The sequence below is a fragment of the Triturus cristatus genome, chromosome 4_1 (genome assembly GCF_964204655.1).
Source record: "Triturus cristatus chromosome 4_1, aTriCri1.1, whole genome shotgun sequence".
NCBI lineage: Eukaryota > Metazoa > Chordata > Amphibia > Caudata > Salamandridae > Triturus > Triturus cristatus.
The window spans coordinates 235,420,426-235,440,491 of record NC_140585.1 but is presented as its reverse complement, the minus strand read 5'-3'; the positions used below and the strand labels follow the sequence as shown (position 1 = coordinate 235,440,491).

At 48.0% G+C, this 20,066-nt stretch overlaps 1 protein-coding gene across 1 annotated transcript in view; it reads left to right on the top strand.

Moving 5' to 3' along the window:
• Positions 1-20,066, top strand: part of SYN3 (synapsin III) — a 1,380,627-nt gene that overhangs the window by 1,176,819 nt on the left and 183,742 nt on the right. The window contains exon 9 of the mRNA XM_085651961.1: positions 8,635-8,709. Coding sequence (XP_085508087.1) covers positions 8,635-8,709 — 75 coding nt within the window. The remainder of the gene's footprint in view (positions 1-8,634; positions 8,710-20,066) is intronic.

Here is a 20,066-nt window from a genome sequence, read left to right as displayed (position 1 = left end):
GAGCCGGCACCTCACGTCTGGTCTACCTGCAGGCAGACTGGGAGGGTCCTGCCGGTCCAGCTGGACCTCGGGGAGTGCCTCCTCACTCCCCCGGCCTCGCCATCCGCAATGGGGCCTGGAGTTGGGATCCCGGGCCCCAGCGAATCTTCACAGGGGCGTGACGGCGATCCCCGACTTGCGCTCCCTTCTCTTTAAGGGCCCAGAGATGGGTGTCCTGGGCCCCAGGATAGCCTTCACGGGGGGGCGTGACAGCGCCACTCTGACTTCCGCCTTCTCGTCTGGGCCAGGGTGGGCTCCTGGCACCCCACTTGTCCAGCTTCATGGCGAGCGCGACTATTGACCCCTGGACTACGCCATTTTGAACAAACCAAGAGGCCTGGGCAGGAAGGAGTGAGCAGGGGCAGAGAAGTGAGGTGTCGCTGTGTGATAGGGCAAACAGAGAGTTCCTGCCAGCCCACTCCCCAATTCTTTAAGAACTTGCACAGGAAGAGGAGCTCTCTCAGGGGTGTGGTCTGCTGAGGCAGAGGGTGCTGGAGCCTGGCGCAATGGGCAGTTGGAAGGAGGAACCCCCTGACTGGCCCAGGATCCTGAACAGCACCAGGAGAAGAGTCCAGAACCAGTGCGCAGAAGCGTGGGCCTCTGCGCAGGAAGAAGAGAGGCCCAGAAGAAGGCCAGAATCGTGAAGATCGATCCCCTGGGGGCTGAGAAATGCCCCCCCAGAAGGTAGGCGACCTTTGACCTCTGGCCGACCAACAACAAAGTATGTGGGGCTCCGCCACCGGTCTTGGATATGCCCCCGGGGTGTGTCAGGTCCTGCGGGCTGCCCCCACAAGAAGAAAAGTAATCGCGCTCCCCATAAAGAATACCCCTGCGGGGTGCCAGGAGCCCACCCTGGCCCCTGCCGAACCCGCGCCCCCCTGGGAATGGGGAGAGGGGCCTGAGATCCAAACTCCGGGCCCCGCTGAAGCCGGGGAGTACAACGAATGCCGGTGCAGTGGAGGATGGAGCTGAAAAGGAGGGGGACGCGCCATCGGTCAACCCCCCTCGCAGCTGGAAGAAAAGCCGGGGATTAGGACAATAATGCATTAATTATGCTTATTGTCAGCAGATTGTGAAAGAGAGGACTACAGAATATAGAATAAGGAAGATCGTGAGGAGTGAGCAAAAACTGTTGATGTGAAACAAGGTACGGTGTATCTATAAATATAAACTAAAATAGGTAACAGTTGGAGGGGGAGTTTAAATACAGACAGCGTTAATTGTAGGGTAGAACCCTGATTGGGAAGTAAGCATTATCTATGCTTTTTGTCAGTTGATCGGCACTAGAGTATAACAATGGGTGTAAATATATTTTTATACAGAACACAGTATTCGTGAATGAGATAGTGTGAAAATCAGGAGGTCAATTACGGATTAATCGTGAAGAATGTATAAGATATTGGTTACATGAAATAAAGGTATGTTGTTTTTCTAAAAAACTAGCAATAGTTAAAGGGATATATTTTACAATCAAAGTTGTAATTGCAGATGTTGTTTGAACTTTCACAGAGGTTATTCATGGGAGCACTTAAAAAAGATGCACGTTTGACTTGTGATATGAATAAAGGTCCAAAAAGAATTGAACAAGGTACTTTTTTCAAAGATTATTTTAGGGTAATAGGAAGGTGCATAAATAGGCTTTAAATTTAAAAAAAATACACAGTAGGCCTCAGGGTAAATTTAGAACATTTTTGGTGAATTTCTGACTCTTCCTTAATGAGCAGTGAAGAATAGTTAATAAGGGCTTCTAATAATGCAAAGTAAGAGAACAGGGATGTCCTTGGTATTTAGGAGAGAAACGATGAGGCAATGGAGGTTTTTCTTAGGTAAATAACCTGGGTATTTGAATGTCATCATCATGTCGAATGTGCAAGAATGTAAAAATGAGGTTAACAATGTCAATGAATATGAAGAGAGTCTTTTGATAATTTTAAAGATTTACTAATGAAGTGTATTATTAATGACAATTAGACTAATTGAAATCCCGTCTTGGGAGTATGTTTGTTAGAATGGAGATAGGCAGGCATCTACAAGTTTATGTAGTATTGTGGGTTTGAATTGATATTTGTGAGTAGCGCTTTTGTATCAGTATAATGTATAACATAATAATGAATCACATTGTATGGAATTGATTAGTGTATATATTTTCTATTTTTTCTACCCTGATGAAGTCCAGGTTAAGACAAAACGCGTAGGCTGAAAAGATTTGATGAAATTGTCTGATGAAATTGAATGAATGACATTATATGATGTTCTTTCTTTAATAAATTTGTAACAAAAATTCTTTGGAACTGAAAAATGGCGTGTGGACTGGACTTCCTTTGAGAAATTCAATAATTGGTTGATAACATTGAAAGAAGGGGATACGCTCCTTTCCTACTGGTATTGTTTCATTGAGGATTGTGGCCTGTGAGCGGTGGGCCACGGAGAGTTGATGTTTGCATTGAGAACAATATTATCCAAGAACAACGACTTGTGCGCACATGTGTCAAGCCCTCACCGCCTTGGATTCAGTGAATGATCATTCATTACCTGGTCTTCATATCTGACACTAAAGCACTCCCCCGTGGAAGGACCTCAGTCACTGGGGCCGTTTTAAACTGTCTGGATGTCAGGACGACGCAAATCAGCTGTTCCCTCTCATTATACACATGAAGGCCTATATTTGGATTTGTGAACCATTAGTGATGCCAATTTTATTTGTGGCAGACCTTTTTATACCCCTCCAAGAGCTTGAAGTCATGACAGACTCATTGGCCACATGGGCCACCAGGACTCTGTGGAAATCAGAGGCCTCTGGTCTCTGATGGAGCAGCGGCAACACATCAGTCTTTTTGAGCTGCACGCCATTCACCTCCCCCTCAAGGCCTTTCTGCTTTCCTCCCTCCATCAAAGTTACATCTGTCCAGATCCCGACAGACAATATGGCCGTATGTAGTGCTGCAACTAGCTCTGTCTGGAGGGCCTTCGTCTGTTGTGGTGGCTGGTCCTTCACAAAATTTCCTTGACAGTCAGTCACCTGGAAGGTTCCCTCAGTGTCAGGGCGGAGGAGATAAGAAGGCAACGTCTAGCAGATCATGAGTGGTGCCTGCATTCAGCGATGGTGAACGGCATTTTTACGGCATGGGTTGTGCATGTGGGAGATCTATGTGCTACCTCAGGGAATGTGCAATTACTACCCTTCTACGCCTCTGAGTTTACGCTGTGAGGGTCCATCAGGGACACATTGCAGTTTTGGTGAGACTCGGGCAGCCTTTGTGCATTCCCTCTACTGTCCCTGGTCCTGCCGGTCCTGAATGTCAAGATTGGCAGAGCATAGCTCATCTTTATAGCCCCAAATTGAGCACAGAGGGTCTGGAAATCAAAGCTGCTGAGCCTGAGCATCTGCCCTCCTCTTCGTTCCCTCTTCCACAGGACCTGTTGTCCCAGCAGCAGGACAGGGTCCTACATCCAAACCTTCACAGTCTATGCTTCCGGCGTACAATGGAGATTGAATGGCACCATCTGAGTGGGTTTGATTTGCGGGTAGAAATTGTGGATGTGGTATTGGGAGTTCGCCACCCTCCCACTAAGTCCGTCTCTTTGGGCCATTGGACTGAGTTTGTGGCATGTTGCTACAAACATACATATTGACCCTCTTCAGGCAAGGTCTTGCTGTGTGCACTGCTAATTATAACCTCTTGGCTCTGTCTGCTTTTCTTCATTTGCCTGATCAGCCATCTTTGTTCAACACACCCTTTGTGATGTGTTTTTTTTAAGGACTTATATGTTTCCGCCTTGCACCTTTCGTTATGCCGCAGTGGACCTTAATTTGGTTCTTACTTTTTTGATGTTTACACCTTTTTAGCCAAGGCACAGTTGTAATCTGAAGTTGCTGACATTTAAAACCACCTATATTGTTTCAAGCACCTCTGCGTATTGCGTCAGTGAGTTGCAGGTATCTGTGCAGTCGCCATACACCATGCACCTGGCTAATAAATTGGTGCTTCGTACTCAGGCTTCCTGGCTCCCAAAGTAGGTGTCACCCTCCATATGAGGTAGTCTGTCACTGTCTTGCATTTTGTCTCTCTGCCACATCCCTCTAAGAAGGAGGAGAGGTTGCACCAGTTGAAATCCAAATAGGCCCATTGTTTCTGTAGTGATAGGATGAGGAAGCCCCGTCTGGATGGTCAACATTTTGTTGGGTTTGGTGATCCGAAAAAAAAGAGAGCAGTCTTAAAACAGACCATGTCAAGTTGGATTGCTCTCAAGCTGTGTTGTGCTTTCGCTAACAAGCAGACTCCAGAGGGCTTTCGGGCTCATTGCACCAGGGTCAAGGCTGCAACTGAGGCCTTAACTTGGGATGTTCCAGTGTTGGACATCTGCCAGGTTGCAACATGTGCGTCCGTCCATAATTTCACTAGGCATTATTGTTAGTTTCTCAAGTCTATACGCTGAGGGTAATTTTCCCACTCTGTCCTGCAGTATTTCCTGGTGTAAAGTCCATTCTTCTCATCCATCTCTTTTGTCCGGGCATTGCTTTTGGTATTTCAAAATGTGAGGAATCTATGGTTAGAAGTATCAAGCAAGTGTCTTACCTTTGGCAATGCTCTCTCTGGTGGGTACTCTATCTAACTGCAGATTCCTCTCTGCCTGTCCTCCTCCCTGTGCCGTCGAGAAGACTTTTCATATTAAATAAGTCTGAAGTTAGATCCCCAAGTTCGATTTGGAGCATTGTTGTCCCTCTATTGTCATTTGATCCGCACCTTGGAGCAAAGAAGATATTATGATGACGTGATGTCGCACGCAGGGGGTACGCCTAGATTTGGATGCGTGTCATCACATTCAGAGGCTGTGCTGAGTCGATGCGGAGTCTATGGCGCCATCTGGAGTAGTGCGCCTCACTGGTTAGAGGCGGCAGACCCGGAAGCAGAGGACGGCCCGGGACCAGGGTTCAATTCCCGACGCGCCAGGGTCGTGGACCAGGGCCAGCGGACTCGATAATTCTCGCCTCGGTGCCCACTCTAACCAGGGATCACACTCGGCAACTCTGGGCATTAGCTTGCCTCATCTCCACAACGGCCCCCCACATTCGCCGGGGATGCCTGGTTTCACCTTGGAGAAACCCAGGAGGGACCATCTCATAGGGATAGCCAGGACGGGTTCCCCAGCGGTCTACAGCGCAACGACGCCTCGGCAGCAGTGCGCTTTACAAAAAACACTTACTTACATCTACTGGTGCGCCTGTGATATTTCTAGCTTTACGGATCCAGTCTGATTCTTGGGAGGATTCTAAAGGTTAGGAATCTGCAGTGAGAGAATCCATCAGAAACAGCATTACAGAAGGCAAGTAACTTGTTCAGTTGGTTGTGTGTTCCATACTTCTCCCATTTTATTTTATTTTAAATTGGTATTGGTTAGTTTTAAATTTTGATCAGAGGAATGTGGGAGGTTACTAAGAGGGCCAGGGTCAGCAACCAAAACTTGCAAACAAATCCAATGAGAACATGGAAAACACTGTTACAGCAGGAGGAGGTGTTTCAGTTCTTTGGCCCAGACTGCGAGTCAGGTGGAGTGGAATTATCGTATGACAATCCACTCCAGCTGATCACGACTGGCCTGGGTGTGGCAATGATCGCATGAGGCTTTGGCTGCACCATAGGTCAATCTTCGTCTCGCAGTTCCTGGCAAAGGTTTTCTTTGACAATATGGGAGCATGCAATGTCCCCCTCTGCCAAAACTAGTCTTCCTTGAACCAGTGCTTACTTTGTACAAAAACATAAGTGCTAGGGCTCTTGTCAGGAGGCCACTGCAGCTCACACCACACATTGCCCCTGCCATGCTTCAAATGATAGTAACAGCATAAGTACACTCCTAAAAGTGTAATATTTCGACTATTTCAGAATCTCAAAGCCATAAGAATGGCTTGGTGGCAGTTAATAGTCATTTTTAATGAATATAGCATTAACAATGAATTGTTGTTATGGTCATCTCTAAATTAGCTAGGCAGCGTCACCTTGTGGCTGGCTGTTACAAGCACCGGTGCTACCAATTAAGTGGTGGTGCCGAGCACCGTGAATGACCATCTCAAATTAAGCACTGTCTTCACTTCTCATAGCCCTGCAGTCCCACCCTGCAGGAAAGCCACAAGTGTTAAACCCCTCAGAATAGGGAATACAGTGAGGACGTTCATCCAATAATTTGGTGTCTGAAGTTATTCTCCAATCCCCACAGTCTAACTCATAATCAGCAGTATTTCATGACGCAAGCCAGTAATGGTAATTCCAGCTTCTGGGAATCTCCACATGGATTTCCACCTAACTCCTACTCAGGGCCACAGTAGCTGCATAGTTTCTAAATGATTAAAAAAACAGTGATTGGTTTGTTAAACGCGTGCAGCAATATTTAGTTTCAGTGCTTGGAAGAGTTATTTCGTCCAATGAGGGTGGGTAAACATAATATACCACATGCCTGCTGTCCTTCTTGTACACACCACCTACATACATGCCATACATACCCAGGTCCCAGCCTTTAGGGAGCAAGTTAGCTCAGTGAACTATACACTGGCTGCTGACATCTTGAATGAGCTGCAGGCTCCGAATTTGAAATCTAATAGCGCCTATTCAACCGTTCATCTTTCACAGGCCAATAGATTGAGTATCTTTAAACCAGAAAATAGTTATTATTGTTATTTACAGGGCTTTGAAATGCCAAATTGTATTATGTGATTTATAAAAATAAGGGGCATATTATCAAGACAGGTGATAAAATTATCGCCGCTTTAGCGGCAGAAAACTGCCTCTAAAACGGCGATAATGGGCTTGATAATATGCTCTATGGAATTCCAATTGAAGCCCATGTTAGATGTGAAGGACATCTAACCTGAGCTTTAATTGGAATTCCATAGAGCATATTATCAAGCCCATTATCGCCGTTTTAGCGGCAGTTTTCTGCCGCTAAAGCGGCAATAATCTTATCGCCTGTCTTGATAATATGCCCCTAAATTTTTAAAATGTGCCATACTTTTACATCCACCTGCTACTTGTACATAAACCAACCCTTACACTGTCCTAAATCCACCATCCACTAAATGATATCCACAAACCATTTACACGCACCAGCACCCACATAAAACAACCTCACATACACTAACCATTTACATTCACAAAACTCTGAGTACCTTCAGCCTTTACATGAACCAAAACCTTCTATACATCACCATCTTATATACACTAGCCCTCATCACACATTGAGCGCTACATACATCAAGTCCATTGCCTCCTTACCTGTCTTCCTGGATGCAGTCCTTACGCAGAAGCAATTCCCTAGCAGAAACCCCCAAAGTTCCCCCAAGATGGCCCCCATTACTCAGAAGCCACCACAAAAGTGAGGAACTAACAAACCACTTACTGTAACATACCACACCAAAATGACAACACTAAAAAGGAAATAGTCAACCGTTATGCGGAAGAGCGGTACTCAGGACTGCATCCAGGAAGACCAGGAATCGGAGTAATGAAGATTAGCAGTAAGTAACCGGGGCATTATCCTGCAACCCCTACGTGCTTAAACCTGGTGTCCTAATTGCCAACCTCCTGCCACTTCCTCTCTGCATCCACTGGGTGGGAGCTGCCTTTGTGCTTGCTTTGATGCTGATGTGGAGTGGCTAGGCTAGGAAATGAGTACCAAACACACAGGAATGGCTCCTTTGGCTTGTATTGATCTGGGCTGGCAAGGCATCAGTTTCTTTAGGTCTGGCCTTTGAGAGAGTTTTAGCTGTTTTGACTATTCTTTTTTATAAAAAATGCACATACATAATACGCATAGTTAGAGGTGCAATTGATCAGAGGGTTTCATGCATTGCTCTGTTAGACTGCGGCGCACATTTAGCATCCGCCCACCCGAGCATGAAGCATCGGGCGATGGGTCAGCCCACTTTACCCGCTGGCTCCCTTCAATCTGAGTGACTGGACAAATCCTGTGCACATTATTCAACCCACCTAAAGTAGTTTCCTCCCTTCACATATAAACCTGGTTCCATGTGTGTGTTTTAATTTTAGTTATTTTTATATATTAACTTTAAATATCGTGTACTTATTTTGCCTGCGCTTCAGGTCCCAGTTAGTGTCATTGAATTTCTGTCTTCAAGCTAAAAAGTGTTTATTTGGCATTGTGACATTGTAGCTGCCTGAGGTTTGAGTGTTTGGTTAGCTGGTGATTTACTCTTGTCTACTGCACTAATAATAAAATGCATGACCAAACTGAAGGGCTTTTATATAAAAGAAAATCACTAGTAAAACAGCCACATCAGTAAATGTTTATTAAATGTTTTTATTCAGACACATGGTGGCCATGTTTAAGTTGTCACATGTTCTATTTTTTTGTGTGGCACATTCTTGCAATAAAAAATACATTAACCCTCACACCAACCTGCCAAGGCCAGACATATTGACTTTGCCAATGTTTGTTTTGGTTTTTCTTCCACATCAACGGCAGAGGAGCGGCAGCAATGCGTGGTCAGACAGTGCTATTAATGGATTATTTTTGACCACCAGCTCCTAGACGAGGGTTTCTGCGCCTCTCTTGACTCACTGTGGTGTTTGTACTCTCTCCTAGGAGAACCTCCATTTCTGGGAATTGGAAGGCCAACACGGGCTCCGCCATGCTGGAGCAGATCGCCATGACGGAGAGGTGAGCAGTCAGTGCCTTTAAATGTACATGTATGTGACAGATCAGCATCACCCTGCCTGCTCTCTCTGCCCCTTTTTCTGCCCTCTGTGTGTCTGGACTGCACTGTCTCCAGCTCTCTCTTTATCGGTGGCTCCATAATACCTTCTTAAAGAGATGGTATTCCTTGGTGGGGAGTTTCTGTTTCCTGGGGGTCCCACTGGATTAATTTTTAACGCGAAGGTTCCAAGTTACATGAGTTTGTATGAGAGGTCACATAAAAGGAGAGATACAAGATGAGGATTGAGACATGAAGAAACAGACCACCTACATCTATACGTATTTACACGTTGATTGATTTCCGCTCGCAATAATGAAGATCGGGAAGAAGGTCTTATGGACGAGGTGAACAGTCACTAAATTTATTTAAGTTCCTAATCCGAAAAATGACCAAGCTAAAACCCATTTGTGAAATCAGGATGGTGAGAAGCCAACACAGACATAGCGATCCCAACTCAGGGTCCTCAGACCCAACTACCAATCCAAGAATGTATGTATGTGGGGAGTGTCACACCACAAACACCCCTCCTGAAGTTGCACTCCTGCACTGCGTACGCCTACTCCTGCCAGCATTTACTACTTATGTTTACATTTATAATCAGGCCAGAAGAGAGCATCCGTGGACAGTGGCACCAGTAGGGCAAGACTACTGGGCAGCAGTAACACTGGCCACAACATCTGGGGAAAGCAGTGGTAGACAGGCAGGAGTTAAAACACTACAGCACAGCTGGGCAACTGTAACTTTAGGATTAGTACTCACAATAAGTAATTGCAAGTCGCCTACTGAAAAATAGCCCTCGAGAAACAGCTTCACAACAAGCCAGGTCATAGAAAATAGCTCAATAATAAATAACGTGAGGGTGACATTCAGTTCCTGAAATAATCTAGGGCTAGATTTAGGAGATGCAAACTATTCACCTCTGACGTGTTTGGGGGAAGGGAACGGTTACTTCCCTTTTGTAAACACTACAGCTTGTGTGCATTATTTCGTAATATGCTCTTTTGACGAGAAGCTATTTCTCACTAACCTGTTTTTCAGTAAGCTATTGTGAGTGAGCCACTGTTAGAGTCAACCTACTTGGAGAGTTGCGCTTAGAAACGGGATACGTTCATTATGAAGAACTATGTTAAAAAAATGATTGTTAAAGAGTCCCTCCATGAATGATGTCACAATAGATCTCAGAACCAAAACAAGCATTTGCAATGCAATGGGTCTCGCATTATTAAAGATTGAGCTATTGGCATTGCTAAATAATGCATCACCAATAGCTCAAACTTTAAGAATGCGAGACCTATTGCATGTACAGAAAATATTAAAGGTTGATATCACTGACTCTCACTGGTGCTTTCGGAGGCCAGGTATGCAGTGTTTAATAAGTGAGATATAAGTCTCTTTGGCATAGGTTTGGGCTCCCGTCGCCATCGCTCCCACAGGATCTGCCATTGGTCGCGGTATGCAGTAGTTAGGCTGAACTTTGATTTAAGGTTCTGTGATGTAATGCTGGTGGGAGGTGATGGATGTGCGATTAAACTGTAACGTGCATCAGACAGTTCCTTGGGAGGCAATGTGGGGCCATTATGAAACTCCTGCGCTCTATTGAATAGCTGCTCTACTGAAGTCATACCTCCCTCAACTTCACAAAACCACCGGGCTCTCTTGGCACTTGTTGATATCCTTTGTAGATGCAAGACCCCACCTCCCCGGGTATTACAAGCCCTCTGTGAATTAAGGACCCTCACCTTCTTGTAGTGCTTGCCCAGCCAGGCCCGTACAGGTTCCAAGTCTTGCGGGCAGCTGCAGGAGGTGCGGAGGGCTGTACGGGGGTATCTTCAGGTGGGGAGCGGATTCCTCATCCTCCTCCTCATCTACCTCATCCTCCTCCTCTTCCCCGGGAACTGCAGGGCTAGTCTCACCATCCTCTTCATCGTCTTCGCCGGTCTGGGCGGCCTCCTGCTCGGGGGCCCGGGCAGCTTGGCTGCTGCTCTCCTCCGGCTCATCAGGCTCGTGCGCCCCCGCCTCCGCCGCACACCCCCGACTGCTTTGCGCCGCTCTCGCTGCTGCCGTTGCAGCCACTACCGGGCGGCCCCAGACCGGGTTGCTTTTGTTTCATGTCTGCTCAAAGAATCTCTACAACTGCCGCCTCAGTAACACAGGGCCTTGGAGGGGTAAGCATGCGCATTACAAAGCTGAGTTTAAGGCATGGACATCAAAAAAGGACGAGCAGGGCTACTGAGCATGAGCGTTCCGAGGCAACCCTGAAAGCATGGACATAGACAAGCGCTCGCCATGACGTTTTCGTTTCTTTTTTTCTGCTGTGGCCTCGCCTGCTTAAAGGTTTCTTATCTTTATGGGGCCATGTGTTTGGCCCCATAAAGATAAGAAACCTTTTACTACAGAAGGAAAGCAGGCGAGGCTGTCCAAGTGGGACGGCAGAAAATGCAGAGCGAAAATGTCACAACAAGCTCTTTTCCAATGGCTGGCCACCGTTTAGCATAAACGGTGACGCCAGCCAATGGAAAAGAGGGACGGGTCTTAATGCCCCTTACAGAAAATACCCCATCTCATTAAATCTTGCCAGCGAGACTGCGCATGCGTGCAGCCTACGCCAGGCGAGACATAAACAGATGTCAAAAGAAGCCTTCACTAAGGAGGAGGAGCGTGGCCCCACTGCTCAAAAGGAAAAATAAAATGATAATAACACGTTATTATCATTTTTTTTTTCCTATAGCAGTTAGTGGCAGGGCAGGGCTGGCCAGAGCATGGGGAGGAGTGGTGTGCACTCCCTAAGTATGCATAAGCTATTTTGCCGGCCCTCTTGGGCTAACCAAACAGTCATGCGCACTTTGCATGTTCCCCACCAGGCTGCATTACACCGCCTTGTGAGGAACATGCACAGGATCCCTGTTACCATCTGAGCGCCAAACCACGGCACTCAGACCAATCACAACGTTGCATTGCCGCGTTGTGATTGGCTCAGGGGAGCCTGTGTGCCCGGGTGCTAACTAAAGGAAGAGAATGAGGACAGGCGGCGGCCGGCCGTTTCAGGTCAGGTGAGTCCATTTCTTTACTTTTTCTTTCGTTCCTCTTCCCCACCCGCCCAGTAACAGCCGATACTGAAAGAAGCAACTTTCTAGAACGCCTGTTGTTGGTGATTGACAGTGATAGAGAACTGGGTAGAGAAAACTGAAGAGTCCCTTCGGTGAATAATGTCACAATAGATCTCAGAACCCAAACAGACATCACACAAAGCAACATTCTAGAATGCCTGGTGTCGGTGATTGACAGTGATACAGGACTGGGTAGAGAGATCTGAAGAGTCCCTTCGGTGAATAATGTCACAATAGATCTCAGAACCCAAACAGACGTCAAACAAAGCAACATTCTAGAACGCCTGGTGTCGGTGATTGACAGTGATGCAGGACTGGGTAGAGAGATCTGAAGAGTCCCTTCGGTGAATAATGTCACAATAGATCTCAGAACCCAAACAGACAAACAAAGCAACATTCTAGAATGCCTGGTGTCGGTGATTGACAGTGATGCAGGACTGGGTAGAGAGATCTGAAGAGTCCCTTCGGTGAATAATGTCACAATAGATCTCAGAACCCAAGCTAACGTCAAACAAAGCAACATTCTAGAATGCCTGGTGTCGGTGATTGACAGTGATGCAGGACTGGGTAGAGCGATCTGAAGAGTCCCTTCGGTGAATAATGTCACAATAGATCTCAGAACCCAAACAGACAAACAAAGCAACATTCTAGAATGCCTGGTGTCGGTGATTGACAGTGATGCAGGACTGGGTAGAGAGATCTGAAGAGTCCCTTCGGTGAATAATGTCACAATAGATCTCAGAACCCAAACAGACGTCACACAAAGCAACATTCTAGAATGCCTGGTGTCGGTGATTGACAGTGATGCAGGTCTGGGTAGAGAGATCTGAAGAGTCCCTTCGGTGAATAATGTCACAATAGATCTCAGAACCCAAACAGACGTCACACAAAGCAACATTCTAGAATGTCTGGTGTCGGTGATTGACAGTGATGAAGGTCTGGGTAGAGAGATCTGAAGAGTCCCTTCGCTGAATAATGGCACAATAGATCTCAGAACCCAAGCAACATTCTAGAACGCCTGGTGTCGGTGATTGACAGTGATGCAGGACTGGGTAGAGAGATCTGAAGAGTCCCTTCGGTGAATAATGTCACAATAGAGCTCAGAACCCAAACAGACAAACAAAGCAACATTCTAGAATGCCTGGTGTCGGTGATTGATAGTGATGCAGGACTGGGTAGAGAGATCTGAAGAGTCCCTTCGGTGAATAATGTCACAATAGATCTCAGAACCCAAACAGACGTCACACAAAGCAACATTCTAGAATGCCTGGTGTCGGTGATTGACAGTGATGCAGGTCTGGGTAGAGAGATCTGAAGAGTCCCTTCGGTGAATAATGTCACAATAGATCTCAGAACCCAAACAGACGTCAAACAAAGCAGCATTCTAGAATGCCTGGTGTCGGTGATTGACAGTGATGCAGGTCTGGGTAGAGAGATCTGAAGAGTCCCTTCGGTGAATAATGTCACAATAGATCTCAGAACCCAAGCTAACGTCAAACAAAGCAACATTCTAGAATGCCTGGTGTCGGTGATTGACAGTGATGCAGGACTGGGTAGAGAGATCTGAAGAGTCCCTTCGGTGAATAATGGCACAATAGATCTCAGAACCCAAACAGACGTCAAACAAAGCAACATTCTAGAATGCCTGGTGTCGGTGATTGACAGTGATGCAGGACTGGGTAGAGAGATCTGAAGAGTCCCTTCGGTGAATAATGGCACAATAGATCTCAGAACCCAAACAGACAAACAAAGCAACATTCTAGAATGCCTGGTGTCGGTGATTGACAGTGATGCAGGACTGGGTAGAGAGATCTGAAGAGTCCCTTCGGTGAATAATGTCACAATAGATCTCAGAACCCAAACAGACGTCACACAAAGCAACATTCTAGAATGCCTGGTGTCGGTGATTGACAGTGATGCAGGTCTGGGTAGAGAGATCTGAAGAGTCCCTTCGGTGAATAATGTCACAATAGATCTCAGAACCCAAACAGACGTCACACAAAGCAACATTCTAGAATGTCTGGTGTCGGTGATTGACAGTGATGCAGGTCTGGGTAGAGAGATCTGAAGAGTCCCTTCGCTGAATAATGGCACAATAGATCTCAGAACCCAAGCAACATTCTAGAACGCCTGGTGTCGGTGATTGACAGTGATGCAGGACTGGGTAGAGAGATCTGAAGAGTCCCTTCGGTGAATAATGTCACAATAGAGCTCAGAACCCAAACAGACAAACAAAGCAACATTCTAGAATGCCTGGTGTCGGTGATTGATAGTGATGCAGGACTGGGTAGAGAGATCTGAAGAGTCCCTTCGGTGAATAATGTCACAATAGATCTCAGAACCCAAACAGACGTCACACAAAGCAACATTCTAGAATGCCTGGTGTCGGTGATTGACAGTGATGCAGGTCTGGGTAGAGAGATCTGAAGAGTCCCTTCGGTGAATAATGTCACAATAGATCTCAGAACCCAAACAGACGTCAAACAAAGCAACATTCTAGAATGCCTGGTGTCGGTGATTGACAGTGATGCAGGTCTGGGTAGAGAGATCTGAAGAGTCCCTTCGGTGAATAATGTCACAATAGATCTCAGAACCCAAGCTAACGTCAAACAAAGCAACATTCTAGAATGCCTGGTGTCGGTGATTGACAGTGATGCAGGACTGGGTAGAGAGATCTGAAGAGTCCCTTCGGTGAATAATGGCACAATAGATCTCAGAACCCAAACAGACGTCAAACAAAGCAACATTCTAGAATGCCTGGTGTCGGTGATTGACAGTGATGCAGGACTGGGTAGAGAGATCTGAAGAGTCCCTTCGGTGAATAATGGCACAATAGATCTCAGAACCCAAACAGACGTCAAACAAAGCAACATTCTAGAATGCCTGGTGTCGGTGATTGACAGTGATGCAGGGCTGGGTAGAGAGATCTGAAGAGTCCCTTCGGTGAATAATGATGCAGGGCTGGGTAGAGAGAACTGCAAGGGATGGTCCCTAAAAGTCACAATAACTGTCAGGCAGGCACCAGTAACTAGAAGAAGAGCGCTGCATTGAAGGCGGGTTACTCTGCGTCAGTGTCAGCCACACAGAGTGAGACCAAGAGGAGCGTCACTTGGCTGCGGGGAAGGCAGGGCTCAGCCACAGCAGTATTTGCTCAGGATTCCTCCGGACACTGCCTGTGTGCATGGCAGGTGGTGCCCATGACTCATCTTTTGGGAGTATCCTGGACTCCCGCCACAGGGTTGTTATTCTCAGAGCCCTCCCTGTGTCTGCCTCGTGCTGTGGGAAGCGTCTGCCCTTTGACAAGAACTGCGAGGCCCAGGTTGACTGCACCGGGCAGGAATTAGTAGGGGGTGGGGAGTGGTGGTGTCTGAGTGCTGCTATGATCTCACAGTTCAGCAGACAGAGACACTTTCAAGTGCCAGGGAGGCAAGGGGCCAGAGGAAAGATGGAAGGAGATGAGATTCGGACAGACAAGAGGCGCTCCTCTCTGCCCACGAACTGAAACAGGGGCAGCTTACCTTCTACCTACCTCTGAATGTTCCATTCAGAGAACTGGACCCAGAAGTCCCTTTAAGGCTCACCATATATACAGAGGCCCGAGTGACCATCTAGTACATAGGAACACCCCAGTAGTCTGGCGCACAAGATGGGGTGAGAAGTCTTCTACCTCAACCGGGCGCATCAGCTGAGTGACAGTGCCTGCCTGGACCTGGTTGGGAGGGTCCGAGGGTCCCCCTGGCACTCGGCTCCTCCCAGGTAGCTCTGCAGCAGTCTGCTTCATGTGGGTGCCCCGCAGCCACGGGCGTGTGCTGAACCTCGCTCTTTTATGGGCGTTCTCTTCTCTTGCAGGGCAGGCCTTCCCTCTCTCTTGGCAGCCAGACAGGCTTCTAGATCCCTCAGGACAGTCCCACAGCTTCTCCCCAAGAGACCCAGACTTCAGGTGTTCTCCCCTCCCTCGGGAGTCTGCCTGCCAGGCAGACAGCAGCTCTGGTTGCAGCGCAGTCCTCTGAGTACTTTGCAGGGTACCCTCGTCCTTATATATGGGACTTGGTACTGGAGCAACTAAATGGGGCAGTGGGGCCCTCTTTTACACACAAGTAACAGGCAGGAGATGTGGATCCACTGTCTCAGCTGTAGAACCGGTTTGGGGTGGATCTTCCAAGTGTCCTTTCCACCCTGTTCTCTGTGTATAGCGGTGCTTGGTACAGCAGGGCTGGAGTCAAGCTATCCTGGCTGATGACGGCTGATAGCCAGAAACCGGTCCTAGGATGCTTGATTCCGGTCCAGGGAAGACATGGCTTGGCAGTTCGGGCTGGACTGTTCCTATGAGGCACAGGGTCAAGATTGATTTGCATATGGCCATGTCTAAACTGGGGTGGTGTAGTGGGCAAAAGAACGATGGATTTAACCCAGATCTCTTGACTGGGGGAGAATGTCTGCATTGTCAGCATTCCGTCCATCATTTGTTTGTTGTAACGCTTTTCGCCCTAAGTGGGATGGTATTCCCAGACGTGGGACCCGTGCTCACTATGCCACTGGAGTCAAGCTATCCTGGCTGATGACGGCTGATAGCCAGAAACCGGTCCTAGGATGCTTGATTCCGGTCCAGGGAAGACATGGCTTGGCAGTTCGGGCTGGACTGTTCCTATGAGGCACAGGGTCAAGACTGATTTGCATATGGCCATGTCTAAACTGGGGTGGTGTAGTGGGCAAAAGAACGATGGATTTAACCCAGATCTCTTGACTGGGGGAGAATGTCTGCATTATCAGCATTCCGTCCATCATTTGTTTGTTGTAACGCTTTTCGCCCTAAGTGGGATGGGTATTCCCAGACGTGGGACCCGTGCTCACTACGCCACTGGAGTCAAGCTATCCTGGCTGATGACGGCTGATAGCCAGAAACCGGTCCTAGGATGCTTGATTCCGGTCCAGGGAAGACATGGCTTGGCAGTTCGGGCTGGACTGTTCCTATGAGGCACAGGGTCAAGACTGATTTGCATATGGCCATGTCTAAACTGGGGTGGTGTAGTGGGCAAAAGAACGATGGATTTAACCCAGATCTCTTGACTGGGGGAGAATGTCTGCATTGTCAGCATTCCGTCCATCATTTGTTTGTTGTAACGCTTTTCGCCCTAAGTGGGATGGTATTCCCAGACGTGGGACCCGTGCTCACTATGCCACTGGAGTCAAGCTATCCTGGCTGATGACGGCTGATAGCCAGAAACCGGTCCTAGGATGCTTGATTCCGGTCCAGGGAAGACATGGCTTGGCAGTTCGGGCTGGACTGTTCCTATGAGGCACAGGGTCAAGACTGATTTGCATATGGCCATGTCTAAACTGGGGTGGTGTAGTGGGCAAAAGAACAATGGATTTAACCCAGATCTCTTGACTGGGGGAGAATGTCTGCATTGTCAGCATTCCGTCCATCATTTGTTTGTTGTAACGCTTTTCGCCCTAAGTGGGATGGGTATTCCCAGACGTGGGACCCATGCTCACTACGCCACTGGAGTCAAGCTATCCTGGCTGATGACGGCTGATAGCCAGAAACCGGTCCTAGGATGCTTGATTCCGGTCCAGGGAAGACATGGCTTGGCAGTTCGGGCTGGACTGTTCCTATGAGGCACAGGGTCAAGACTGATTTGCATATGGCCATGTCTAAACTGGGGTGGTGTAGTGGGCAAAAGAACAATGGATTTAACCCAGATCTCTTGACTGGGGGAGAATGTCTGCATTGTCAGCATTCCGTCCATCATTTGTTTGTTGTAACGCTTTTCGCCCTAAGTGGGATGGGTATTCCCAGACGTGGGACCCATGCTCACTACGCCACTGGAGTCAAGCTATCCTGGCTGATGACGGCTGATAGCCAGAAACCGGTCCTAGGATGCTTGATTCCGGTCCAGGGAAGACATGGCTTGGCAGTTCGGGCTGGACTGTTCCTATGAGGCACAGGGTCAAGACTGATTTGCATATGGCCATGTCTAAACTGGGGTGGTGTAGTGGGCAAAAGAACTATGGATTTAACCCAGATCTCTTGACTGGGGGAGAATGTCTGCATTGTCAGCATTCCGTCCATCATTTGTTTGTTGTAACGCTTTTCGCCCTAAGTGGGATGGGTATTCCCAGACGTGGGACCCGTGCTCACTACGCCACTGGAGTCAAGCTATCCTGGCTGATGACGGCTGATAGCCAGAAACCGGTCCTAGGATGCTTGATTCCGGTCCAGGGAAGACATGGCTTGGCAGTTCGGGCTGGACTGTTCCTATGAGGCACAGGGTCAAGACTGATTTGCATATGGCCATGTCTAAACTGGGGTGGTGTAGTGGGCAAAAGAACGATGGATTTAACCCAGATCTCTTGACTGGGGGAGAATGTCTGCATTGTCAGCATTCCGTCCATCATTTGTTTGTTGTAACGCTTTTCGCCCTAAGTGGGATGGGTATTCCCAGACGTGGGACCCATGCTCACTACGCCACTGGAGTCAAGCTATCCTGGCTGATGACGGCTGATAGCCAGAAACCGGTCCTAGGATGCTTGATTCCGGTCCAGGGAAGACATGGCTTGGCAGTTCGGGCTGGACTGTTCCTATGAGGCACAGGGTCAAGACTGATTTGCATATGGCCATGTCTAAACTGGGGTGGTGTAGTGGGCAAAAGAACGATGGATTTAACCCAGATCTCTTGACTGGGGGAGAATGTCTGCATTGTCAGCATTCCGTCCATCATTTGTTTGTTGTAACGCTTTTCGCCCTAAGTGGGATGGGTATTCCCAGACGTGGGACCCGTGCTCACTACGCCACTGGAGTCAAGCTATCCTGGCTGATGACGGCTGATAGCCAGAAACCGGTCCTAGGATGCTTGATTCCGGTCCAGGGAAGACATGGCTTGGCAGTTCGGGCTGGACTGTTCCTATGAGGCACAGGGTCAAGACTGATTTGCATATGGCCATGTCTAAACTGGGGTGGTGTAGTGGGCAAAAGAACTATGGATTTAACCCAGATCTCTTGACTGGGGGAGAATGTCTGCATTGTCAGCATTCCGTCCATCATTTGTTTGTTGTAACGCTTTTCGCCCTAAGTGGGATGGGTATTCCCAGACGTGGGACCCGTGCTCACTACGCCACTGGAGTCAAGCTATCCTGGCTGATGACGGCTGATAGCCAGAAACCGGTCCTAGGATGCTTGATTCCGGTCCAGGGAAGACATGGCTTGGCAGTTCGGGCTGGACTGTTCCTATGAGGCACAGGGTCAAGACTGATTTGCATATGGCCATGTCTAAACTGGGGTGGTGTAGTGGGCAAAAGAACAATGGATTTAACCCAGATCTCTTGACTGGGGGAGAATGTCTGCATTGTCAGCATTCCGTCCATCATTTGTTTGTTGTAACGCTTTTCGCCCTAAGTGGGATGGGTATTCCCAGACGTGGGACCCATGCTCACTACGCCACTGGAGTCAAGCTATCCTGGCTGATGACGGCTGATAGCCAGAAACCGGTCCTAGGATGCTTGATTCCGGTCCAGGGAAGACATGGCTTGGCAGTTCGGGCTGGACTGTTCCTATGAGGCACAGGGTCAAGACTGATTTGCATATGGCCATGTCTAAACTGGGGTGGTGTAGTGGGCAAAAGAACGATGGATTTAACCCAGATCTCTTGACTGGGGGAGAATGTCTGCATTGTCAGCATTCCGTCCATCATTTGTTTGTTGGTACAGCAGGGCTGTCAGCATCCTGGAGCACCTACAACAGAAGCACAAAGAGGTGTGAGGTTTCTGCTCCTGGCTGTATTCAGCCGAAATGAAGCAGTGAGAAGGGAAGACAGAAGGCTGGGCCCCACCTAAAGGCTTTATAGCCATGCACAACAGAGTCCTCTTTCCTACCTTCCACCAAATGGCAGTGTTCAGGAAGACTAGTCCGCATCACCTTGCTAACCAAAAGGCCTCATAGAATATCTAAAGGAGCCCTGTCTATGCATTCCCCCATATCAGTGTCTAGCTGTCCTCCGTCCAGGTATAGGAATGTGACCTACACACATCCGCTGTCTGGGAGGATAGTTCCATCCTCCATCTTGTGCAAGGCCAGACCAGGGGCATCCAAAGCGGACCCCACTGGCCTCCATTACTCCGGTTCACACACACACACCTTGCATGGCTAAACATGCTACACTCATCAACACGCTTAACACATGTTCGGGATGTGAGCGCAAAGGACTGGGCAATGG